Genomic DNA, 27,053 nt, shown 5'->3' with positions numbered 1-27,053 from the left:
TAGTACTAAAATAATACTGTACACAACTGAGACTTATAAACTTCCATCCAAAATATTTATCAATTTGGTCAATCAGATATGAGCAAAAATGCATGGAAAACACCAATATGAGTGTTGCAAACACTTAAGGATTAAAGCCAGTTATACCAGTTTTTACAATTGTGAGGTAAGAAATCGCTTGTGTATTTAAATAGAGGTCAATGACCATGATTAACCACTAGAGGGACATCTCCACTAAAAAACAGTCTCATCCATTCATTTAAACCACTGCGTGCATTTATTATAGGTCAGTTCCGCAGAAATTATTTTGCACTTCTTATATTCATGCTCTTTTTGATAAGCGGAGGCAGATATCAGCCTACATTACTGGAAGATGAGATAAATAATAAAAGATATGAGATAAATAATGTTAGGAAGTGATGAATAAGTCTGTGAATTATTGTTAGTGCAAGAGTTTTCATCTGTGTGAAACTTCCCATGTGATTACATGATGAAATACATGATGACATTATTGTAATTTTGAGCAAACTGCCGCTTTAACGAATTTTTAAAATCCGAAATGTATTTTTTACAAGTACTTTATAACATTAAATAGTTCATTATTTGGATTTTAATCCAGTTTAGTATCTTCTTTATCACGCGTACTTGCTTATTTACATTTATGCATGCATGAATGTGTATATGTACGTTTATGAAAAATGACTTTTTAAATGAAAATTGTTTATTAGCGTCCGTGGCTGCTCAGATTCAGCGTCTGCGCTCACCACCTGAGTCACGCGAAAACCGCATTACAGAGAGCTGCATCCCTCCACCCTTCAGAAAAACAACTCAGGGCCTAACTGCAGGATTCTCTAAAACTTTCATACGTGAGTATTTCTCCTGTCACAATTCACTTTATTTATAAAGTATGACTGCTAGTCATTTCTGAAAACATTCACGTCATAACCCAACGCTCTGCGTCCAGATACAGACGTGTTTTTGAGCGCTCTGGGATTATTTCTCTTGCACAGTTGCGGATGGTGACTGCGCAGGGAGGGGTTGTGAGGTGTTCAAGATGGCTGCGCCCTGTGGAGTGCAGTTGCTCTAACAGGTAAACAGGTTTATTAAACGATGTTTTTTGTGGTGATATTTTTACAGCATACGCAGTGACAGTCGGAATGTTAGATTTGCTCGCTTCTTGGTATTTTACGTGCATTATGGAATCTCTCCGGCGTTATTTCTGATTTGCACTAAGCTTGTCGATAATAAGGCTCTCTTGCCTGGGACTGTCACTGGCAGTGAAATAATAGTCCTCAGTGATTATTACAGTTTCGAATTGAATCTTAACAAATCTCCGCGTGCATATGCACGAGTTTAAGGGGGAAGTTGAAATGCACGGACGGATGTTTCATTTTGTTCGCGCATTTTTTGGAGACAGTCCCGCAGATTCTGGCCATTGTTCTCGCTCGCTGTTTACGCCAGTGGTCATTTCAACACAGAGCTGCTGTCAGTACATGCAGCCGAAACCACAACAGCTAAATGCACATGTGTGCAGTGTTATTTTGCAGCATGCAGAGGTTAAAAACAGACATATGTTGTGGGATTTGCTGGCTTTTGCACGCAAGTGCACGTCTTTTTAAACAGAAATTCTTCTGCAGGCAAATCATGCAGTGCAGTCTCTAGCATTGCCTTATTGCCTTATTTTTATTTTGACATTATTTGGACTATGAATATTTTCTTAAGAACGTACTATTATTGTATATTTACATATATGTGACCCTGGGCCACAAAATCAGCCAAAAGTGTAATTTTTATTTTTATTTTTTTAATTCAGATTTGTACTTTTTTTTTTTGAAAGCTTAATAAATAAGCTTTCCATTAATGTATGATGTATTGTTAGGATAGAACAATATTTGGTTGAGATCCAACTATTTGAAAATCTAAAATTTGAGAGTGCAAAAAAAATAAAATAAAAAAAAATAAATAAAAAGTTATGAAAATCACATTTAAAATGGTCCAAATAAAGTTCTTAGCAATGCATATTGCTACTCAAAAGTTTTGATATATTTGCAGTATATATTTTCCTGGAACATGGTCTTTATTGATATCCTAATGAATTTTGGCATAAAAGAAAAAAAACGTATTTTTGGCTATTGCTACCAATATACCTGTGCTACTTAAGACTTAAGGTTTTGTGGTCCAGGGTCACATATTTAAATGAAACTGTGCACATTCCTCTCCCTCTGTATGGATTTGACAAAATAAAGTGAAAGATTTGTGACTCAAAACTCAGTTAAGCTCTGAAAAGCAAGAGGAAGACATGACAACTTATACACAGCCTCTTTAGGGAATTTGTTTGCGTGTTCCTGAATGTTGGACATAAAGCTTCTTTGTGCTGTAATCTGGCCTGTTTTCTAGTTGGCAGGCACAGTCGCAGTTCGTGTTGAGGTCGTCCAGAACTTCGTCTTATTAGTGTTTCCCCCCCCCCCCCCCCGAATGTGATGCATCCTTTTAGTTTGTGGGCTACGATCATGAAGTTAATCAGCGAATTTCTTTGTATCTGTTGTGCGGAGAGATTTCCATTGAGAGGTCAGCTTGCCATCACCCTTCCCTAGATGGTTCTCGTCTTGCACAAAGTTATGCTTAGAGCAGTGCTTTGTGTTTTGTAACAGCTGTTTGTTTGGTTGAGAACTGGAATCCCCAGCAAAGAGACAACATCCTTTTAGCAGTTGTTCATGTTTCATGTCTGACTGTCAGCTTGAGGTGTTAGTGACTCGTGATACTGTCAAGATTAAGCTGGTTAGGATGTTACTAGCTGACGCACATGTTGCATTTACTGCATTTTGTGTTTCTTGGTCACATACATGTTTTATTTTGTTAGCCTTGCTGATTATTCACTCATTTTTGTAATCATTCAGTCATTAATGATTATTTGTATTTTTGTGAATTATTATATCTTGTGACCCTGGACCACAAAACCAGTCATAAGTAGCACGGGTATATTTGTAGCAATAGCCAAAAATACAAGGTATGGGTCAAAATGATCAATTTTTCTTTTATGCCAAAAATTATTAGGATATTAAGTAAAAATCATGTTCCATGAAGGTATTTTGTAAATTTCCTACTGTAAGTATATCAAAACTTAATTTTTGATTAGTAATATATATTGCTAAGGACAACTTTAAAGGCAATTTTCTCAATATTTAGATTTTAGATTTTCAAATAGTTGTATCTCGGCCAAATATTGTCCTTTCCTAACAATCATACATCATTGGAAAGCTTATTTAATCAGCTTTCAGATTATATATATTTTAATTAAAAAAAAAAAAAAATTTGACTGGTTTTGTGTTCCAGTGTCACATATAATTCTTGTAAAATGCTGATTTGCTTTTCAGCCAGGGTGCTTTAAGTTGATCAAAAGTGACAGTACAGACATTTGTAATGGTACGTAAGATTTCTATTTCAAATAAATACTTTTCTTATGAACTTTATATTAATCAAAGAATCCTGAAAACAAGTGTATGATGGTTTTCCACTGTTTTTTAACATTAGTAATACAAAGAAAAATTTCCTAAACACCAAATTTGATGGATAACGTTTACAATTTTACTGTTTTAGCCCTTAAAGTGCTACTTTATCAGTCCATTCATAGTGAAAATTCACTGCTTAAAGGGATAGTTCACTTAAAAATGAAATGACCCCATGATTTACTTACCCTCAAGCCATCGTCTTTCAGACGAATACAATTGGAGTTATTTTAAAAAATGTCCTGGCTCTTCCAAGCTTTATAATGTTAGTGAATGGGTGTTGAGATTTTGAAGACCAATAAAGTGCATCCATTCATCATAAAAAGTACTCCACACAGCTCCGGGGGTTAATAAAGGCCTTCTGAAGTGCATTGATGTGTTTGTGTAAGAATAACTGTTGTAGAGGTGTTCCAGCAGATGTAGGCAAACACAGTGATGAATGTAGAAGTGACGAACGTGGAAGCACAGAGGAGAGAGCAAAACAAAACACCAGTCATGAATTAGAAGTACAAAATGGGGATTTGTAAAGAAAAATGTCAGAGGATTTCGATATAAGCCAAGAGGGGACTGGTTTTTCTTTGCTGTAAACAAAACTTGGTTCTTGCGAGACTAGCAAACTCTCATCTGAGCTTATACTGCGCAAACACCACTCTCTTGTGAGCGTGCGCACAACAGTTATCGGAAGCTAGATATTTTAAATATGGATATTTTCTTACACAGATGCATTTATTTACTTCAGAAGGTCTTTATTAACCACTTTGAGCTGTGTGGAGTACATTTTATGATGGGTGGATGCACTTTATTGGACTTTAAAATCTCAACACCCATTCACTGCCATTATAAAGCTTGGAAGAGCCAGGACATTTCTTAAAATATCTCTGATTTGAAAGAAGAAAGTCATATACACTTTGGATGGCCTGAGGGTGAGTAAATCATTGGGTAATTTTCATTTCTGGGGTGACTATCTCTTTAACTTCACATGAAGTGTGCTTAACATGATACACTGTTCTTGTAGTGTTTTCTAATCAAGCCAGCTCAACTGGAAACATGTCACGTTTCTCTGGTCTCCTTATGAATTTTCTTTGACTTTATCTATGCATTGACCTGATGTTGTCAGGCTGGTGTGACAGCTGCTTTTGCACGACTTTTGTCATGTCTGTGCAAGAACAGGTCACAACATGTGAATCTTGTATGCTTCAGAGTGTGTTGGGTTTGTTGTTTACTTGCCTGTAACGGCCAACCCACATCACCACAGCTGATGTTAGTGATATGAAGTATGCTTTATCATAATTCTGTAGGAACTTCACTTTCCTGCACATCTTGTACTGTTTTACTCACTCTCAACTGGAAAATGTACTTAAAGCCAGAAACTGCAAGGTGTTGTCATGAATAGTTTATTGAGGCAGGTGTTTCTTGACAAGTGATGTAAGTCCTCAAATTTGTCTTGCAGTGGTGCCTGGAGACTGTATCGACGGGCGGCCCAGGGACCCCTCCAGGCTGGACAGGACACGGGACGGCGTGAGAGTGACGTCTGAGAGTCCTTCCCCTCTCCCTAGACTGTTTCAGAGACACCCGCCTCCGAACCCTCAACACCACCATGTCCAGGGAACAGCTCAATGTGGGGGACCTGCTTCCTCTGCTGGAGACCTCTGACCTCCGCCAGCTGGATGAGATCAAGGGCCTTATCAATGAACACCTCAACACAGGTCCAGTCAAATACTGTTGTGTTAAAGTTATAAACCTCTCGATGTTTGCTACAGGATCCGTTATAATTCCTGGCAGCGTTTTATTGCATGACTGACAGTCCAGTTCGACTTGTGTTTTGCAGATCGAGGGTCTGTGCTGCTGAACGGCTTGGTGGATTATTTCCTGGAGACCAACTCCGCCCAGGCAGTGCACATCCTGTCCTCAGTGAGGGAGCCACATGATAAGGTGACTGACGGCCCACTGATTTTTCTGTTTTGTTTCTAACAGTCTAAACTTGCTACACAGAAGAGCATGTTTTCAGTCTTTTTTCTGGATATTTTCAGTGTTTCACACTTGATCTAATTTCTTTGAGGTTTTCTGGCAAATTAAAAGTGTGACCTTTGTAATGTGTAACCTGTGTAACCTTTGAAAATTAATATTAGTATTGTAATTTACAATTGCACAGTAAATTTTGAAATATTTTTACTATTTAAAATAACTGTTTTCCATTTGAATATTTTTTAAAATGTAATTTATTCTTGTGATTTCAAAGCTGAATTTTTACCATCATTACTCCAGTCACATGATCCTTCAGTAATCATTCTAATATTCTAATTTGCTGTTCAAAAAACATTAATTATTATTATTATTATTATTATTGCTATTATTACTGTTGAGAACAGTTTATTAATAATAATAATAAATGTTTCTTGAACAGCAAATCAGCATATTAGAATGATTTCTGAAGGATCATGTGACACTGACGACTAGAGTAATGATGCTGAAAATTCAGCTTTTATGAAAGGAATAATTTACATTTTAAAATGTATTTAAATAGAAGGCAGTTATATCATAAATAGTAGTTTTTAATTCTAGAATTACTAATGGTTTCCAAATAGAACTATTCAAATAATCTGATGAAAACCCCTCTATTTTATTTATATCACAATACATATCTCAGTATAATTTTTTTTTCCCAAAATTTTGCAGTCCAAATTCGTTCCTACTGTTAATGCACATATTACACACTTCACTTTTAAAAAGTGACCACTGAAGCTCATACTGTAGGTGTGCATAGTATGTGACAGGACCACATTATTAGGATAAAAAACACCTGGGAATTATGATCAAATGCAAGAGCATATCAGAGCACATCAGAGTCTCTTTAAAAAGTATTTTATTTCATTAATATTTAATAACAGTAATAAACATCTAGAGCAGAGAATACATTATCAACCAATATGAGTCTTGTCTACAATATGACTTGTCTGTGTTGTCTATTTCTCAGCACCTTTTTGATAAAATGAATGAATGCATGGCTAAAGCCCCCTGTCGCCTGCCCACTCTCACTCTACTGGGTCACGTTGTCCGTAAACAGCCGTCTTGGATCCACAAGATCGCTCGCTATCCGCTGCTGCTATCTCTCCTTAAATGCCTCAAGGTAAGCTGATAACGTGAAAGATCTCACAGATATGCCGGTTGTTATTTTATCTTGTAACCTACAGCATACATATGATGCTTTGTGTGTTACAGACAGACACAGATGTTGTGGTTCTCATAACTGGAGTCCTGGTGCTCATCACACTATTACCCATGATCCCCCAAGCTGGCAAGCAGCATCTCTATGAATTTTTTGATATCTTTGGTCGCCTGGCTTCTTGGAACCTGAGAAACCCAGGTAAGAGTTACTACGCATTCAAATACTGTGTGACTCAGTTACGTGATATTTTTATCCCTGAGGCGTGTATTGAAAGCCACTGGATGGTTTTAGTCCCTGACAGAATCCAGAAATGATTTGATTCTTAATAAGATGCCTCATAATGTTTTTGGATGGTTAATTAGCTGTTTGATCAATCTCTGTTGACAGGACACGTCCCGGAGGTTTATCTCATCCACCTGCACGCGAGCGTCTACTCGCTCTTTCACCGGCTGTATGGGATGTATCCCTGCAATTTTGTGTCTTACTTGCGCTCCCATTACAGCATGAAGGAGAACATGGACACTTTTGAGGAGGTGGTCAAGGTGAGCAGTGTCTTCAACAAATTGGATAAGAAAAAAATTAATAGTCCAAAAATAAAACAATGTAGATATTACAAAATATGAGACAAAAAATGTAGAAATCACTTGTTTTTCTAAAGAAACACTGTCCAACAGCGACAACAGCAGGTAAAGTTACAGCAGAAGTCCACGTCTTTCTTGACCTTGATTAGCTGCTTCAGGTGTGTTTGATTAGGGTTGGAGCTAAACTCTGCAGGGACACCGGCCCTCTGGGTCTGGTGACCCCTGGTCTAAAGCATGCTTGAGTTGAGTGTGGGGTAATTGAGAATGAATCGGGAAAAGTCATGTGAGAGGAGGCAATGCCTCCATTTTGATATGATTGAATATGGCTGGTTATGATTATTGTTTATGTTGTATTTATGTCTGTGTTTCAGCCCATGCTTGAGCATGTCAGAATACATCCCGAATTAGTGACTGGAACCAAGGACCATGAACTAGATCCCAGCCGGTGAGTGAATACTGACATGTCATTTAAATAGATAAACCTTGACTATTACAGTCCTTCATTTGGTCTGTTTTCTCTCTACAGGTGGAAGAAATTTGAAATCCACGATATCGTTATTGAGTGTGCCAAAGTCTCTCTGGACCCGAAGGAAGCGTCCTGTGAAGAGGGCTATGCCAGCATGCCTGAGCATTTCTGTGCTCATCTACAACAACGTCCGGCTGATTGCACTGCCAGCCCCTACGGTGACTTCCACAGTAGCTATGGTAAGACTCTCATCCTGTCTGAATTACTTATTCAAACTTAGCATACAGCGAAATTGTACTTAAAGGAAAAGTTGACTTCCAGAATGAAAATTTCCTTATAAATTTACTAGGGCCGTGTTCGACGTGGAAGATTTTTTTTGTTGAATTAGTAGTGGTTCATTTTAAGCAGTAGTCGACTATTAGTTGCATGTTTGTTAATAAACCATATATTTAAAATCATAATGAGTCTTTAATTGCCTAATAAGCACTCAAGCACACGCAAAAAAGCTTGCTACAGCGCACTGGCATAAGTAATGATTATGAATGTGTCAGGGAAAAACAGCAAAGAGACTGCATTAACATTTTACTAGTTGATTGATAAACTAGCGCTTTCCTTAATTTCGGTTTAAGAGTTGAAGTCGGTGACACTGACTCGTCGTCTCCTCACTATGTTTCACGTGGAGTATATATGTTTTCTATTTAAGTTGGTTTATTTAAAAGTAGACATTTCACTCTCTATAGATATATTTTTCATGTCTGTAAGGCAAGTATACACAGAGTTTTTAAATTTCGCGCTCAAGTACACAGAGATCGAGACGGCAGAATTATTTTACAAAAGCGCAACGTTTTGTTGTTATTGTAAGTGCAAATAAAAAAACACAGAGTCTTTACAGATTCAAAAGATGTATTACTTTATCTGTATGACCAGAGTATTTTAAGAGCAAGCGACCACACTGGTGCCTTCTGTTCAGTTTTCACATTTCGCACAGACACTTGAATAGCTCACATTTTTCTAGGTTAACATGAGATCAAGCTGCCATGTAAAGTTGCTACTACATACATTTTTCAGATGAAAAGCCATATTTGAGGGCAATAAATGATTGATAGGTGAGTGTTTGGTTGTCCTGCCCAATGTACAGTATTACTACAGAGACCAGCCGTTAACAATCTGTCTCTCATGGACTGCATGACTTTGCCACTTCCTGTGGATTTTTTTTTCTGCGACTAAGCGACTAGTAAAATTTTGTTTGACCAAGCCTCTTCTCGTCGACTATTAGGGGGCAGCACTATAATTTACTCACACCCATGTCATCCAAGATGTCCATGTCCTTCTGTCTTCGTTTGCAAAGAAATTAAAGGTTTTTGAGGAAAACATTGTCTTTTTTTTCTCTATATAGTGGACTTCAATGGTGGCCAACAGGTTGAAGGTCCATATTGCAGTTTCAGTGCAGCTTCAAAAGGCCTCTACAGAATCTAAGCCGAGGAATACGGGTCTAGCGAAACGATCTGTCCTTTTCTAAAAAGAAAAAAAAATATATATGCTTTTTAACCACAAATGCTCTTCTTCCACAAGTTCTGTGATGCACATGCACGTCTTCACGCATTGTGTAGTCACATTGGAAAAGTCGTGTGCGGTTAGTTCTTCGTCTGTGTACTTTGGTTAAAAAAGGTAGTGTAGGATGAAAAACTTCATCTCATTTTCTGCTCCAACTTCAAAATCATCCAACATTTATTGTTTTATCTTTTTTGTAAAGGGTGTGACTTTCTTTACATGTTTGCTTTGTAAACACCGGGTTGGTATTTTCGCCGAAGTCACATGTGCGTGATTACGTAATGTGTGAGGTTGAGCTAGTGCAAGATCATTTGTGGTTATGACCAATAGTTTTTCTAGATAAGACCCTTATTCTTCAGCTAGAGCCCTTTGAATCTGCATTGAAACTGCAGTTTAGACCTTCAACCCGTTGGCTCCCGTAAAAGTTCACTATATGGAGAAAAATCTTGGAAAAATCTTCATTTTTTTTTTTCCACTGATGACAGAAAGACATGAACATTTTAGATGACAAAAGGAAATGTTCATTCTGGAAGTGAACTTCTCCTTTAGTGTTTTTCTGTCCTAGAGATGGTAAGGCTACTATATAAATAGATTTATTATTTTGCTGCTAGCAACTGGAAGGTCATGAGTTTAGTTGAATAAAACTGAATAAAAGCATCTGCCAAATGCATAAAATGAAAAAGGGAATGGAGCTAGGAAAGATAAAAACTAGCATGCTAATTCGGTCGCAGTCTATTTTCAGGCAAACTGTTTTTGTAGCAGTGGCAGGATGTTTTTTTTGCGGACATAATTTTTCTGTCCCTTTCCAGGAAGTTCTTCCTCAACTCATTTCTCCACCCCTCGTCAGCCCGTCGTCCCTCCCTTGGCCCTGTCCTCTTTCTCAGGGACTCAGCCCCCGTATCGCAGCCCCACTGGAACCCGTCGGCAGGTGAGAGTCCATCAAACTCCACAATCCAGTTTTTAGTTTGCAGTTTCTAATTTGTTGGATTTAGCAGCCTGGTTGCAATATTGGAGTGTAAGTTTGGTGTTGAACTACCTGTTTGAATCCAGTGAATCATATTAACAGATCCAGGTTGGCACAGTAGTCCGTGCAACAGCACCAGTGCGGGAATCAGCGTCTGCTTCCCTCCTCCCTCTTGTTGTTTGTCAGTTTGTCAGCTTGTCAGCTGTTGTCCATAAATCACCCATCCCTGAACCCCTCCCTTCCTGCTGCACACCAGAGCTCCCCCCTCCTTCTCCCACCATGAATCATCTCCTTGTTCTCCAGGCAGGCTGAGGAGCCGAGAGGAAAGGAGGGGAGAGGTGTTGAGTCATTCCGGTGGGTGTGCAGGGCTTTAAAAAGAAAAAAAACATGCCATCTCTTAGCTGACGCAGAAACGGTTGTCTTGGCAATGTGAATGACGCCGGAGCGCTTTCTCCTGGCCTGTTACCTCCCACGGTCAAGACCTTTATTCTGCTGAACGCTCAGCAGACTGAAAACAAACAGTGTTTGCGTTTTAATGAGGCTCACAGTCGTCGATAATAGATCAAATGTTCATATTTTCTCACAATTCAATATTATGTGCTCACAGTTTTGTGATTTAGTAAATACTTACTATTAGAGGTGCATTGATCTGGAAATTAGAGGTTGGTGCAGATAACAGTTATTGTATAACTGTGATAGCGATCTGATTGCCAAGGCTTCTCAGATAGAGTATGTCTCTAAAAGGGAATGTGCTTTTCACATTCCCCTATCAAGATCTAGTGCTTTTATAGAGTTAAACTTGAAGTTAGTACTAGATGATCATTTCAATCTTAAAATAAGTAGAAACATTTAAATATTGGTAGATGAAAAAATATGCAGCTTTGGGCGATATATTTAGCTTTACAGTTTTTCCTATCCCACATGCTGCTGCAAAATGTGCTACACTGCTGACAAATGTAACATTTGTGACCCTGGACCACAAAACCAATAATAAGGGTTTATACATCATCTGAAAGCTAAATAAATAAGCTTTCCATTGATGTTAGGATAGGACAATATTTGGATGAGATACAACTATTTGCAAATCTGGATTCTGAGGGTGCAAAAAAAAAAAAAAAAAAACAAATATTGAGAAATCACCTTTAAAGTTGTCTAAATGAAGTTCTTAGCAATGCATATTACTAAACAAAAATTAAGTTTTGATATATTTACAGTAGAAAATTTACAAAATATCTTCATTGAACGTGGTCTTTACTTAATATCCTAATGTTTTTTGGCATAAAAGAAAAATTGATCGTTTTTACCCATACAGTGTATTTTTAAATATTCCTACAAATATACCCGTGCTACTTAAGACTGCATAAAAAATGAAAGCATAAATCTATTAAGTGCCATCACTGTAGTCTGCATGAGCACTCAAGGGACTTATTTTGTGTGTGTGCTTGTGTTTATTTATAGAACTCCAGCTGTGAATTTAATGCCACATATGGCTTTAAGGATTCCCTCTGGAGCCCCTCCTCCCAGTGTGGCATGGCCACGCCCCCTTCCTCCCGCGGGATGTCACCGAATCCGGAACTCTCCCAGAGTGCCTCTCACCTACCGAGCCGCCTCTACAGCACACCTGGTGACTATACTGTCTATGCTTGTTCACAGACAATATTTACATTTAGCATGTTGGCACAGGTAGGTACATCTGGGCCTCTGTTTCCTAGTATGATTTTGGTTTTGTCATCTTCCCTGTAGCAGGTGGTAAAGGCACCCCGTCCTCTAGCACCCCTGCGGCCGCCTCACCTCCCCCCGGCCTCTCCGATGAGTTTCCCCCTCTGTCTCTGCCTCGCAGTACCGCCAGCCCGCCATGCAAGGTATTTGTATGGAGGATGACCTTTTGTGTGGATCTGTGGTATTCCCTTAAAGGGATAGTTCACCCAAAAATGAAAATTCTGTTAGATTTCGCTCCCCCCGGCACATGGTAAAGGGACCTACTTATAATATATTATTACCGCCCCTTAATCTGCACGTTTCCACCCGCAGCACCATTATTTTGTTTTCACAAGTGACAATGGTGTACCAGTTATAATGCCATGGCAAAAGTTTGAGCAAAACATGCTGACTACTCTGTCATTTTCTGCGCAGACGAAGGCAGAATCACTGTTTATAGTCCCAGCCTCAAAGGAGACAAGATAGCATTGAATTTATTGATTTATTTACTGTATATTATGCTGCTGCCACATAGATCTAATATAAACATGCAGTTTCTTTACCAGCTGTTTACCTTCACAGACATAACTGACTATTTGTGTAGCTCATGCGTTTTTAACATGGTGTGTATATAATAGTTTAAGTGCAATAAGACATTAAAGAGAACTTAGTTTAGTACTTGCATGCCATGTGACAGCTGCTTTCTGTGCGCATGCTTCAGATGTGTGCTGAAAACCGTATATCAAAAGTTTAAACTGATATGGCTTTAAAACACATGATTTCAGTGTGATAGATTTTATAATCAAAACCAAACAGATGTTTTTTTGGCAAAGTATCTGAGCTACCAGCTGTAAGGCACAGCCCTATTCTCATAAAGGGGGCGGGGAGCAGCATCTCATTTGCATTTAAAGAGCCATGCATGAAAACAACGTGTTTCTGCTTCCACTCAAAATGGGCATTTGCAAAATGATATAATAAATGATCTGTGATGTATTTTGAGCTGAAACTTCACAGACACATTTCTGGGGACACCTGAGACTTATTGTACATGTTGTAAAAAGGGGCATTATAGGTTTCCTTAAAAAAAAAATGTAAAATTGTAAAATGAAAGGCAGTGTGGTTTTGACATTTATTGTGCAAAAATAGTTAAAACATTCTTTATTGACAGAATTGTCATTTTTGAGTGAACTATCCCTTTAAGCCTTCTTTAACTTTCTCTTGTATACTTTTTTTTTTAAAAACAAGTTTGAGGTAATTTTGCTTGTAAACCATTTTATCTGTGATGTGCTCTTTAGGATGGTAGACCTTTAGACCTCACCAAACCCGTCTTGGTCAGACAGGAGCCCGTCAGACAGGAGCCAGACAGAGACCTAGAGAAAACTGGACCTGAAACGATCCATCACAGAGGTATGTTACAAGTAAGAATCACTTAAAACAGAAGAATTGTGTTTTGACATAACCAACACAACAGCCTGACATTAAACTAAAGGTTTAATTCTAAAAAAATGTTACACCAAGGTAACACCATGAGTGTAATAAGTACACAGAGCAATATCATTGGAATCACTTTCTCTTCTTTTTCCAGTTGATGAATAATACAAACATTAACAGCCAATCAGAACTTTCAAAAATTTGAGCATTTAAAGCAGCAAATCACACAATTGCAGCATGTTTACTCATAGTAAACACAATTATAAGTGCATTAAATTATTAAAGGAGTCCACTTCCAGAACAAAAATGTACAGATAATTCACTCACCCCCTTGTCATCCAAGATGTTCATGCCTTTCTTTCTTCAGTCGAAATTATGTTTGTTGAGGAAAACATTTCAGGATTTCTCTCCATATAGTGGACTTCTATGGTGCCCCCAAGTTTGAACTTCCAAAATGTAGTTTAAATGCAACTTCAAAGGGCTCTAAACAACCCCAGCCGAGGAAGAAGTCTTATTTAATTATTTTCTAAAAAAAAAAAAAAAAAAATTACAATTTATATACTTTTTAATGCTATACAATATACTGTAGGAGCCTATTTCTACCAAGGAATTAAAAAAATGTAAATGTGTTTTATTTTTCAATTCAGAGTTTTTCAGAATAGAAATGAAAGTTGAATTGAACAATTATAAAATTATATCTTGCAATTCTAATATATTTATCCCTCAAAATTCTGAGTTCACATCTTGCAAGTGTGTTTTTTTTAAATGTAATTGTGACTTTTGATCTTGTATATTTTTTTTCTTGCAATTATGAGTTCATATCTCACAATTCTGACTTTCCTTCTCAGAACTGCGAGTGTATATCTTGCAGTTGTGAGTTTATATCTCATCTACAGTTTTGACTTCTTTTTGCAATTCTGAATATATATCTTGCAATTCTAAAAAAAATTCTCAGAATTATGAGATAAAAAGTTAATTTTAAAATTATTATTATAAAGAATTACCTTTTTATTTTATTTTTTTTCCCCAAAAAAATGTATTTATATTAAGCTTCCATAATATAGTTATTTTTTGTTGTAAATGGGCCTCTAGATGTGTCTTTTTTTAAGAATTAGTCTTTTACCTTACCCAGATGGCAGAGGTGAGAACATGCCCATGACCCTGACCGAGCTCTCTGTGTACATGAAGGAGCAAGAACAACTGAGGATCGAGAAAGAGAGGGAGGACGGTAAGAACTACCACTTTTTTTTCACGTCCAGTGGCTGTTTGTGGCCTTTGCTGTATTTTGAGTCCACCCTTACCAGTTTCTTTCCATGTCAGACTAAATAAGCCATTAAAGCTCTGGAAATACCCTTATATAATTTTCTATCTTCCATCCTCTCAGCTGCCATCACAGAGGAGCTTTTGAAGTTAACTGAGGAAAAGCGGGATTTAGCTGGCCTTCGTGGCTTTGACTCTCCATTCTTCAGCACCACAGAGACCCTGACCGGAGCACGAGAGAAACCCCTGCCCTCTTCTATCCTGGGCAGCTCAATTAGAGACCCTCACAACGCCATCTCCACACCTGACAAGACCGAGATCATGCCCGGTGACAGAGGCAGAGTCAGCAGAGGCCCATCCCAGGAGCATCCCTGGTCCTTCCAGCCAGTGTTCATGCCCATCGAGCACCCAACGCACAGCCAACTCCATCGGAGCCCCTCCGCGCCGGAGGATGAGGCCCTTAAATATGGCTTGTGCTCTCCGAGCCCATGCAAACCACCACCTCTGCCATACGAGGCACTGTTTGACCTGGCCCTGCCTCGGGCAGCCTCTCTCTTTGTGGGGAGGAAGACCTCAGAGATTGTGCAGCGAGTAGCCTTGGAGAGAATCCAGAGAGGTGACGTGGGCAAGCAAGGAGAGGAGGCGGGTGTTGAGGGGGTTGTGTCTGCCTCTCCCCTGGAGGTGCTGGATCGCCTCGTGCAGCAAGGCGGTGACGCCCATGACAAAGTGTTAAAGAGGTAAGCCATTTGCTTTCACTGCTAACTCTTGTTATTGCTTTTGGTCATGTGGCTTGATGAATAAAGATCTAAGCTGATAATCAAAAGGTTGTAAGTTTAAACCCTGCAAGGCATTAAAATGAGTTGCGTCTGTTGTGTCCTTGAATAAGGCACTTAAAGGGATAGTTCACCCAAAAACTCTGTCATCCTTGGTTATATGTAATTAAAAGCCTAAATTAAAGGATTTGTTCACTCCTGAAGTAAAAATTCCTGATAGTTTACTCACCCACAAGTCATCCAAGATCATCTTTTATCAGTTAAAAAGAAATTGTTTTTTGAGGAAAACATTCCAGGATTTTTCTCCATATAGTGGACTTCAATGGAAAGTGAAAATCCGAATTGTAGTTTCAATGCAGCTTCAAAGTGCTCTACACGATCCCAGCCGAGGAATGAGAGTCTTAGCTAGCAAAACGATCTGCCATTTTCTAAAGAAAAAAAAAGTATATACACTTCACGCATGATGTAATCATGTTGGAGAGGTCACGCGTGGTTAGTTCTTCATCTGTGTAAAGTGACTCAGTCAAGAGCAGTGAGTTATTTTCTGTCCTTCTTTTGTTGCTTAACATCAGTGACTCAGAAAATAGCAACTAAATTAGGCTGCTGTCCCTTTAAACCAAATGCAAGGATACAGTGTACTTATACACGTCCAAAATTCTCCACACTGTTTATGTTCACTTATAACGTAATCAACTGTGTTTACGTGAATACTTGTCAAAACGGACAATTTAATATAATTTTGTGTGTATTTCTCCATTCATGCAACACAAAAGAGTATTCGTGTGCTGTGTGAGAGGCGCTACTTCGGTGTCTGCGCTCAGAAACCCAGACCAAATTGACTCTTCTTTTGCGTCGTCTCTTTTGTTCTTCTCTTACTCCCAGATATTGACAGTTTTTAATGTTTTATGATGCAGCAAGTGTATGTTAGCATATGTCCCGCCGGTTGAAGCAATAGGCTATGATACAGTTCAGATGTACGCGTCTAATGTAGCAAATTCGTTCTGAATAAATCTCTTCCCAATTCCTCCCTCCCTAACCTTTTTGTATCCACATTTTTATTCATTGACACACATGAGTAAATTTTCGTTATAATTTTTTTTTTAGTCATTCAAAACAAGTTTTATTTCATTATCATCTGGTTTTCATCTGTGAAAAAAAATGTGTTGACGAAAATTAACACAGGTAAGCTGTGGTTCAAAAAGTCGTGGATGCAGAGCTAGTGCAAGACAAGCATTTGTGGTTAAAAAGTATAGAAATGTTTATTTTTTTTTTTAGAAAATGACTGATCAGTTCGCTAGGTAAGACGCTTATTCCTTGGCTAGGATCATGTAGAGACCTTTGAAGCTGTACTATAACTGCAATTTGGACATTCAACCTGTCAATCCACTATATGGAGAAAAATCCTAAAATGTTTTCCTCAAAAGCCTTTCTTTTTGACTGAAGAAAGAACAACGTGAACACTTGGATGACATGAGGGTGAGTAAATTATCAGGAAGTTTTAATTTCGAAGTGAACAAATCCTTTAAATCTCCTCATCATATAAAGCGATCTTATCTCTTTACAACACCTGTATTAAACTGCTAGGATTGAAATGCCTTCATAACCTTTTTGAATCTTTTATATTTTGTTTACTTCAATGGAGGAACAGAAACCTCTTGGGTTTCATTAAATAAAAAAAAAAATATGCTTTTATATTATTATGCTTTTTCACTTTTTGAACTTTATTCAGTGTGTGGTATGTATGTTTGGGCATAAAAAAGATCTACAAAGTTACAAATCTCAAAGTCCACTCCACAGGGAGATACTTTGTTTTTTAAAAATCCCTTTCCAAGAACTACAACGAATGGCAGCGTGGCGGGTATAAACGTAAGCATTGACTAGAGTGGGCACGTCGGAGCCGTAACGCGCTGCAGACGTGTGTGGTAAGAGATTTATTCATCATACAGTGTAGATACCTTCACTTATAACACAACTGTTTTTTAAAATGCATAAACTTGCACTAGACTAGGCTAGGCTAATCAGTGTTCTTTGATAATGTTAGGCTGCTTTTAGCCTTATGCTGAAGTTGGTTTCGGGCAATGATACTGTAATACTGTAGTGTATTACATACTCACCCTCCATGTGTCCTAGGTGTATATAACTTTCAGATGAATGCAATCAGAGTTATATTAAAGATTATCCTGGTACTCCCAAGCTTTAGAACGGCATAGACGGGTGTTTCTCTTTATCAGTCCAAATAAAGTCCAATAAAGTGCATCCATCCATAATAAAGAGTGCCTCACTTTAATCTAGTTTGCGCTAACAGTTGTAAACAGAACTTGCTTCTTTGACAAGGGGCGTGGCAGTACTAAAACACCATCTAAGCTGTTCGCCAATCGCAACACAGTGGGAGAGCTAACCAATCACAACACAATTCGATTTTTGGAAGGCGGGCCTTCATTAAACCCGGAACTAATCGAGCCATTTGTGCCAGGCTGGGAGAAAAGTATTGTGAAAATGTAAATTATGTGAAAAATAACGTGTTTTTCGAACCACCAAGCATGAAAGCATGTTCTAGTGCACCCCCTAAGACCTAGAACCCCTATATATTTCAGAAGAGTAACCAAAGTCTTATGGGTTTGGAATGACATGAAGTGTAAATGATGACAGAATTGTCAATTTTGGTTGAACTATCACTTTAACTGCAGATTGCAAACCCTAATCAGACAATCAAGAATCAAGAAATACTTGGTTAGTAATGTGAGGAGAGGGAATTATGTTTCTGTTTATTTACTCAGTCATGTGCTCAGATGTCATAATTATATTTCTGACTCCACACAACAGGTGCATTAGCAAAATGTTTGTTAACAATCATCCAGATCCAGATCCACCACATAGCGAGATGTTATCAACCATCTAAAACATATTAATAGACTAACAACCACCTGAAAACACCTTAGCAATCATCCGGAACGGCCACATAGCTACATGCTAACGACTAACTGGAATATCTTAGCAATCAAGTAACAACTTGCTAACAAGCTCTAAGAGTCCCTTTCTCGTGATGAGAAAGTTTACACACAACAAGAATAACTTGTTTTCTTTAGAAAATGTAAACAATCTAGTTTACTTTACAGTGTCCACATTAGAAGACTTGCTGAAGGGCTGCTGGTGTTGCTCTGAGGCTGTTTCTTTTAAGAACTGGATCAGACTAGTTTCAGATTTGCCTACTAACTCTCTATCACATTGAAACAACTGTCTGCATTGTCCTGTGTTACATCCACTGCCACGCAAATCAGTCCACAGTGCAACAGCAGAGCCTGTGTTAACAGAACACAATCAGAGCTCTTTCTCGCTCCTCCTGCCCTGCACAGGCCTTACTAGAAGACACATAATTGAGTTGGGTGACTGGGCTCACACAAATTGAGGTGTTCTGGCTGTGGTCAGAGAGGGTTCTGTGTGGAAAAGCTTCTGCTGCCAGAAAAGCAGTGTGTCTGAAATTACTGTCACATTGGCACTGACCTTGTTGCTCCTGTGTTTTCTCCTTTCCTTTTTTTTTCCCAACATTTCCGCAATCGCTCTCAGATTGCCCCTGCCAAGCAAGTCAGCTGACTGGACACACTTTGGAGGTAAACAACATTGCATGAGCACGCATTCGCTACTTGTGGAAAAGTAGTTCTTTTAGAGTACAGAGAAACAATGCTGTGTTTTCAACAAGGGGATAAACATTTAAAGGATTATTAAAGGAATAGGGCACCAAAAAATGAGCATTCTGCCATCATTTTCCCACCTACATGAGTTTCTTTTTCCTGAAAAGTATGAAAGAAGATCCAACTATTTTGGACCCCATTGACAAAATTTTTAAAATACCTTCTTTTATGTTCCACAAAGAAAGCAAGACACGAGGTTGACTAAATGATGACAGAATGTTCATTTTTGTGTGAATTTTATGCAATTGTTTCCATCTCCTCAAGGCAGACACCCTTATGTTGGTGGTCATGATGTGATATTAACACACACCCCTATTATCTGACATGTTTGGATGCGCTTATGAATACGTTAATCATAGATGACAAATATACAGTTGAGGTCAAAAGTTTGCATACACCTTGCAGAATGAATCTGCAAAATGTTAATTTTTTTACCAAAATAAGAGGGATCATACAAAATGCATGTTACTTTTTGTTTAGTGCTGACCTGAAGAAGATATTTCACATAAAAGACTTTTACATATAGTCCACAAGAGAAAATAATAGTTGAATTTATAATATTGACCCTGTTCAAAAGTTTACATATGCTGGATTCTTAATACTGTGTTGTTACCTGAATGATCCACAGCTGTTTTTTTTGTTTTGTTTTGTTTTTTCCAACAATGACTGTATTATTTTGACATCCACACTGAGGACAACTGAGGGACTCATATGCAACTATTACAGAAGGTTCAAACACTCACTGATGCTCAAGAAGGAAAAATTATGCATTAAGAGCAAGGGGTGTAAACTTTTGAACAGAATAAAAATTCTGCGAGGTGTTTGTAAACTTTTGACCTCAACCTATAGCTCTTTATACAATACAGATTGTTTCTAAGTAGCTTCATATTAATTAACAGAATCAATTATTCATATGTTAGCAAATATAATAATATAATATACATAAAAAAAATTCTAATTCTACTATAAAGAAGCTCTAAGAAAAACATCGTCATTATTCAGCTCATGTTGATTCTGTGATAGTGTTAGTACCTGAAAACCTGTGTAAGGGACCTGCAAAAAGTTGAGTAAACATGGTAAAACATCTACTTTAAATGAAATATTTTAGATTTTATATTTTGCTTGAAAACGGCTACTTTTGAATGGCAAATGAAGATGCACTTTGCTGGCAGAGTGATTTAAAAAATGGAGGACAAAAAATCCAATACAATTAATTTAATGCTTAAAGTGGCCATTCACTCAAAAATTAAAGTTCTGTCATTAATTATTTACCCTCATTTTCCAAATGTTCCAAACCCATAAGACCTTCATTCATCTTCGGAACACAAATTAAGATGTTTTTGATTAATCCAAAAGCTTTCTGACCCTGCATGTACAGCAATCTACCACATTCAAGGCCCAAAAAGGTAGTAAGGTCATCAATAAAATAGTCCATGTGACGTCAGTGGTTCAACTTTAATTTTATGAAGCTAGGAGAATGCTTTTTGTGTGCAAAGAAAACAAAAATAACGACTTTATTCAACAATCAACAAAGTGTCCTGGGGCTCTCATGTACGCATGACAGAGACTGAAAGGAAAGAGAAGAAATTGTTGAATAAAGATGTCATTTTTCTTTTCTTTGCACACAAAAAGTATTCTCATAGCTTCATAAATTAAGGTTTAACCACTGATGTCACATGGACTATTTTAACAATGTCCTCACTACCTTTTATGGCCTTGAATGTGTCAGTTGCATTGCTGTCTATGCAGGGTCAGAAAGCTCTCAGATTTCATCAAAAATATCTTATTTTGTATTCCAAAGAAACGAAGGTCTTCCAGGTTTGGAACGACATTAGAGTGAGTAATTAATGACAGAATTTTCATTTTTGGGTAAACTATACCTTTAAGATTGAAAAAGCTCTTACTATTTGTATAATTTGTGAGTTATATATAAATATTTCTTTTATTTTCTAATGCACAGGTTCTGCTCCTCTGGACGAGCTGCACACACTGCGCAGTCAACTGCTTCTGCTACACAACCAGCTCCTGTACGAGCGCTACAAGCGAGAGCAGCACGCCGTGCGCAACCGACGCCTGCTTCGGCGCATTATTAATGCCACCGCACTTGAAGAACAGAATAATGCCATGGTAAAGTCATTTGTCATGATTCATGATCTGCGGGACAGCATTAAGTTTGAGTCTTTTGTTACTAGATATAAAATGGTGCACTGTCAAAAGTGTTGTTTTTGGGTTGGTGGTACCTAATATTCATCTTGACCACTAGAGGGAGGCAGAAACCAATGTAGTTGAATGTACGTATGCGTCTGTTTCTACAGAAGGACCAGCTGAACCTGCAGAGTGTGGATATCATGTCTTTGAGAGAGAGCCTGCAGGTAGAGCAGCAGAGATACCGGCAGCTCTGGGACGACCGAGAGACTGTAGTTACACGCCTGCACAGCCAGATACGCCAACTGCAACAGGCCAGAGATGACTACTACACCAAAAACCAGGAGTTACAGGTGCTAATCAGTTTCTTAGTTTTGTAATTTTTTAACTTGAAGATGTAATGTTTGTCATTTAATCATAGTAAATGAGATGGCCACAACATTGCAGTTTAGATTCAGTGTGATGATTTGTTATGCACCTGTGATCTTCCAATCAGAGTAAACTACAAGAATGCCAGAAGCGAATAGGTGAGATGGAGGCGGAGCTTCAGAAGGCAAACAACAAAGTGTGCCACACAGGACACCTACTGAACCAGCTCACTGCCAAGGTAAAAATAATCACCTTCTGTCTTATGAGCTCCAGAAAGAGCCAGTCCCATATCTTTTAGTCTATTTGGGTCTGTTTTCTGAAGTAAATGATCATTTGTAAGTTCTGAGTCCCTTTAAAGATTTTATGATTATTTGTGACCTTGGACCACAAAACCAGTCATAAGGGTCAAATTACAATAAGATTTCTAATGATGTGTGGTTTGTTAGGATAGGACAATATTTGACCGATGCATATTACTAATCAAAAGTTAAGTTTTGATGCATTTATGGTAGGATATTTACAAAAAATATCTTTTTGGAACATGATCTTTGCTTAATATCCTAATGATTTTTGGCATAAAAGAAATATTGATCATTTTGACCCATACAGTGTATTGTTGGATATTGCTACAAATAAATCTGTGCTACTTACAACTGGTTTTGTGGTCCAGGGATACATGATAATCCTTCCCTAATTTGTTCTTTCTTTAGTTGTCATCGAGTGAAAGTATCCAGCAGCAGTTGAGTTTCCTAAATAAGCAGCTACTTCTGTTAGGAGAAGCCCATAAACTGTGTGTTCAGGAGCTGCATCAGGCTGGACCAGATACTGGCAAGGTACAAATCAAAGGAACAAGAAGCCTAGTGTCTTTTTTTTTTTTTTTTTAAATCTTTGTCGTAATTACAAATTATGTCATATTCCTCTCTGTCTTTGTCCACTTCTCTCTTGTAGGAGGTGCAGATGCTGCAGACATCCTGGGGGAAGGAGACAGAGCGTCTAAAGCAGAATCTGTTACTTCAAAGCCAAAAGCTGGATGCTGCTCAACAGAGAGTGGCAGAGCTGGAGACTCAACTTGCTAAGAAAGAACACCTGATTGCAGAACAAAAGAAGTTTCTAGAAGATGTCAAGGCTCAGGCTAAGTATGATCTGTTTTTGGCATACAAACAGCTTGTATTTGCATTTATTGACTTCTTGAAGCACAAAGCTTCCTGTCAGTTTTCTGTATAATATGCTTTCTCGTTTAATTCCATTGTTTCACAAAGTCTCACAGTCTTTATTATCTCCCCGTTTCTCAGAGGGGAACTGCAGGCCTCTGAGAGCAGATATCAGGCACAGAGGCGGGTAACTCTGGCTCTGCAGACTGAGCTTCTGCAGCTCTACAGCAGGCTGGAAACAGAAGAGTCCTCGGCCACTGCTTCAGCCTTACCAGCAGAGGGCACCACTGAACCCCGCAGTTCCACAGAGCCCAGGTACATCTGATAACCATAGTGTCATTCAAATATAACATTTGAAACAAAGATACCCCAAGTTCGGCATGCTACTACTTCTGTGTTTGTATTGTTTCATGATATGCAGTTTGTGCTGCTGGGACTTTCTTTTTTCTTTCCTTTTGGTTTAATTTTCATATATATACTGTATATACTGTGTGTGTGTATATATATCATATATATATATATATATATATACATTACACAAACATACACTGTTGTTCAAAAATTTAGGATTAAGATTTTTAATGTTTTTTTAAGAAGTTTCTTATGCTCAAAGTTCCATTTATTTGATAAAAAATACAGAAAAATGGTAATATTATGAAATATTATTGCAGTTTAAAATAAGTTTTCTAATTTAATACATTTTAAAATTTAATTTATTTCTGTAATGCAAAGCTGAATTTTTATCAGCCATTACTGCAGTCTTTACTGTCACATGATCCTTCAGAAATCATTCTAATATGCTAATTTATTAATGCTAATTTATGTTTTTTTTGGTCAAAGAATCCTGAAAGAAGTATCAAGGGTTCCCAATAAAAAATATAAGCAGGACAACTGTTTCCAACACTGATAATAAATCAGCATATTAGAATGATTTCTGAAGGATCATTTGACACTGAAGACTGGCGTAATGCGGCTGAAAATTCAGCTTTATATCACAGGAATAAATTCTATTTTAAAGTATTTTAAAATAGAAAACTGTCATTTTAAATTGCAATAATATTTCACAATATTACTGTTATTTTCAATCATTTTTTAATCAGATAAATGCAGCCCTGATGAGCTGAAAAGACTTCTTTAAAAAAACATTACAAATTTTACTAATCTCAAGCTTTTGAACAGCACTGTATATGAAGTGTTTATTTACAAAAAATGTTTTGTTTTATTGTTAGTTAGCTGTACTTTTTAGTTATTTTTACTTTATTTAAAAAAACCCAACTGCAGTTTGACTGAGATTAACTGGAATGCACAAAGAAAATACATTATTTTAAAAAAAATTTAAAAACAGTGTTATCTGTTTTTGCAAGTGAATTCATCATATATATTTATAATAGAACACCAATTTATTCCTTTTTTGTGGCTTGTTATAAATGGGTCTGCTTGTGGGTTACAGAATTATTACTCTTTTAAGCATAAAGTTCTTATGCTTATGATTTTCTTATCTTGTTATTTCTATTGTCACAGTGTCATAGTGGTGGATGGCGCTGTAAAAACAGCCACCAAAGAAGACGGCAAGTCACCTCAGTCTCCGCGTGGCAATGGCAGCACTTTATCACCAGGGCAGCCGAAGACCAGCTCTTCCCCGGCCAACTCTGTAAACGGCAATCGAGACACTCCCCCACCTGTCCTAGTGGAACCACCCCCTCACCGTCCTCATTCCCCGCTAGGACCCCCAGGACCTCTGGTCCCATCTGACACCCCACTCACAGTAGGCTCCTACCCCAGCGCCAAAAGCTTTCTGGGTATGCGTGCGAGAGAGCTATTCCGCAACAAAAGCGAGAGCCAGTGCGATGAGGACGAAGCTCCGCCTCCACGTCTCACCGGCCTATCGCAAGGCCTGAAAACTGAGCTCTGCGTGGAGCCCACAGCAAAGAGTACATCCAGCTCCACCGCTGCGCAAAGCTTCACGCTCATCACATCTGCTAAAGAAACCCAACCAGATGCTCAAAGAGCCAAGAATCGAGACACATTCGGCTCGAGATGCCCAGAGCGGCCCAGGCAGCAACCGTTAAGGATCATGGACTATAACGAAAGTCATCAGGAGCACAGCTAAAGTTACGGAAAAATGGTGAAAGAGAGCGAGGTAGAAGATGGAGATGTGCGAATTTAGATTTATTAGAGCGTAAGGCAAGACTCTTTCAATTTTCAGTGTTATCTGTCCCATTTCCACAAGCCGACAACAGGATTTTGGAGCTAGTAAATCAGTAAAACCCTCACTAAGATGGAACAAGCGGAAAGTGTAGACTAAAACAACATGTATAGAAGTGGTCACAAATGTCTTTTAGTATCCCCACTGCGTTGTTCACCAGAAATGTTGTCGTTTATTTGGTATTTTTTACTAATTTATCCACTCCCTTTAACCAAGTAACTGTTACAGCATGTGGAAGCTTTGCATTTAGGCTGTTAGAAGCAATATAAGTTGATTCATTTGTAGTAATGGTACAATGCTTACACCCTCACAGCTCACCTGCACAGAGCTGAAGTGTGTGCTTGGATGCCAAGAGGCGGATGGTCATTTGGAAGGTTGTCTTGTGCCAAGCAGGAGTCATTGTTTCTTTAAAAACATCAGGTTTGACCTTTTAGACACGTCAAGTGCATTTTTACATGCTTAAATCATGTTTATCTCTGTTTCTGTGCGTGTGTGTAAAATGTAAGTCTGTGTGTGTTGAAAGTGATGGCCTGTATCTCAGACTCAATTCTGAGTAAATTGCACTGTTACTGATTACGGAAAAAGTCCGTTACAGTCTTGGACTAGACTAAATCTGGATCTGAGAAGCGATACAGCCACAACGAGAGGAAGGTTCGATATGTTTTTATATTTTTTTAATTATTTATTTTTGGTCCTCTTCTCCGTTTAAGATTTTTAAGTATTACCAGTGCTTTCAAAAGTTATGGAGCAACGTCAACAAACAGCGGCCATAGATTCGTGATTATTATCCACGAATAGTCAAACCGATGAAATCTAGATGATCTAGTGGCCATTTTTAAGCCTTATCTTAATAAGTCAGACAAGTAATTCACGTTGACGATACTAACCTTCAGTCTCAAGCTCAGTCATCATATCTAGTAGGTAACTGATAATAGTATGAATGATCTACCGTTTACCCTCTCACTTAAGCGCACTGCTGATGTTCAAGTATATTACTACTAAGTTTGCTTTCTGAGTGCCAAATACTCAATAAGACAATGACAGTATTCTGCTTAAATGTACTGGTTTTTGTTCTATTTTTCAAGCACATCTATATTACCACATATCAGTTTGAGGGGGTAAATGTAAGACTCGAGGTCTGTAAGTTGAGGACTGTAGTGATGAGAGCTATGATGCTATGATGCCAAGTAGACCGTGTGAAATATCTCTGAATTTCCACTAAATGAATTGCGGATGTGGTGGTCATACTCAAATTGTTCCCAAATCCTGTTGTCCCCTTGAAGTCTCTGCTGTTCCTTCTGCCTTGCTATCTAGAGCATGTACAACAATCCTCTTTTAATGCCAACAACAGGAACTATGACTTAACAAGATACAAGGTACAATCAGCGTGGAAGGAAAGGAACGTTTGAATTCGAGCTCCTTTGCAGGAGATGAAAGTTCTAGGGTTTGTTCGGGGAGGGAAGGCGGGGTCGGTCAGTAAAGGTTCTTAAAGCAGTTGCTTGTGTTAACTGTGAATGACAAAAATAAAATCGTCTTCAATGTTTTGCACTACAAATTTGGGGTCGTCTTGATTATTTACCTCCTTGATTTTGCTTTGATGTCAGGAATGGAAACGAAACAGGTTGAGGCCTACAAGCTACGCTGGCAAGAAAACATCACTTCCTTGGCTGCTGGATGTAGTTATTTAAAGCTAATTTAAATGGGTAATACCTGTTGACAAACTAAGCCTATGATTGAGACTTCCGGTTCATTAGCCGCTATCCACCTTATTTTTCAGTGTTTTTTGGTAATGTGTCGAAGTGCAGTAACCGGTAAAACAGTTTGCACTACAAACCAGTGTGTTCATAATTAAGATAATACATTAAAATAATATGGTAAGACACACCAATTTGCAATATCAAGCAGCAAAACGAGCTTTTTGTGCAGCTAAAAATAGCTGGAAGTAGTTGAGACCGGAAGCCAGACGCAAACAATTTACAAATGGCTGCACCCACTCTTAAGGGAAAAATAAGGTGGACAGAGTGTTTGTACTTAAGTCACCATTTGGTCATCCGGATGCGTGGCCATATTGGTGAAACACCACTAATTGCATGGTTA

At 38.1% G+C, this 27,053-nt stretch overlaps 1 protein-coding gene across 3 annotated transcripts; it reads left to right on the top strand.

Annotated features, from left to right (window-relative positions):
- The first annotated feature begins 995 nt into the window (after positions 1–995).
- On the top strand, positions 996–26,358 carry tsc1b (TSC complex subunit 1b). Of its 3 annotated transcripts, none has more exons than XM_051093274.1 (22): positions 996–1,090; positions 4,957–5,212; positions 5,335–5,438; positions 6,481–6,633; positions 6,726–6,870; positions 7,060–7,214; positions 7,625–7,698; positions 7,780–7,958; positions 10,080–10,198; positions 11,693–11,858; positions 11,981–12,096; positions 13,228–13,339; positions 14,496–14,591; positions 14,748–15,360; positions 18,961–19,004; positions 21,046–21,212; positions 21,401–21,583; positions 21,727–21,837; positions 22,310–22,432; positions 22,548–22,735; positions 22,892–23,065; positions 24,272–26,358. In XM_051093274.1, exons 2-22 carry the CDS (start codon positions 5,104–5,106, stop codon positions 24,858–24,860), a joined length of 3,720 nt encoding a protein of 1,239 aa, XP_050949231.1. In that variant the 5' UTR covers positions 996–1,090; positions 4,957–5,103; the 3' UTR covers positions 24,861–26,358. The 3 variants fall into 3 exon arrangements, with proteins under 3 accessions (XP_050949231.1, XP_050949229.1, XP_050949230.1); XM_051093272.1 differs by having other exon boundaries at positions 11,978–12,096; XM_051093273.1 differs by lacking the exon at positions 996–1,090 and adding an exon at positions 3,384–3,423 and having other exon boundaries at positions 11,978–12,096.
- Positions 26,359–27,053: the final 695 nt, after the last annotated feature.

The sequence above is a fragment of the Labeo rohita genome, chromosome 21 (genome assembly GCF_022985175.1).
Source record: "Labeo rohita strain BAU-BD-2019 chromosome 21, IGBB_LRoh.1.0, whole genome shotgun sequence".
Taxonomy (NCBI): domain Eukaryota; kingdom Metazoa; phylum Chordata; class Actinopteri; order Cypriniformes; family Cyprinidae; genus Labeo; species Labeo rohita.
Note: the sequence above shows the minus strand (reverse complement) of the source record. Positions and strands in the feature narration are given on the sequence as shown.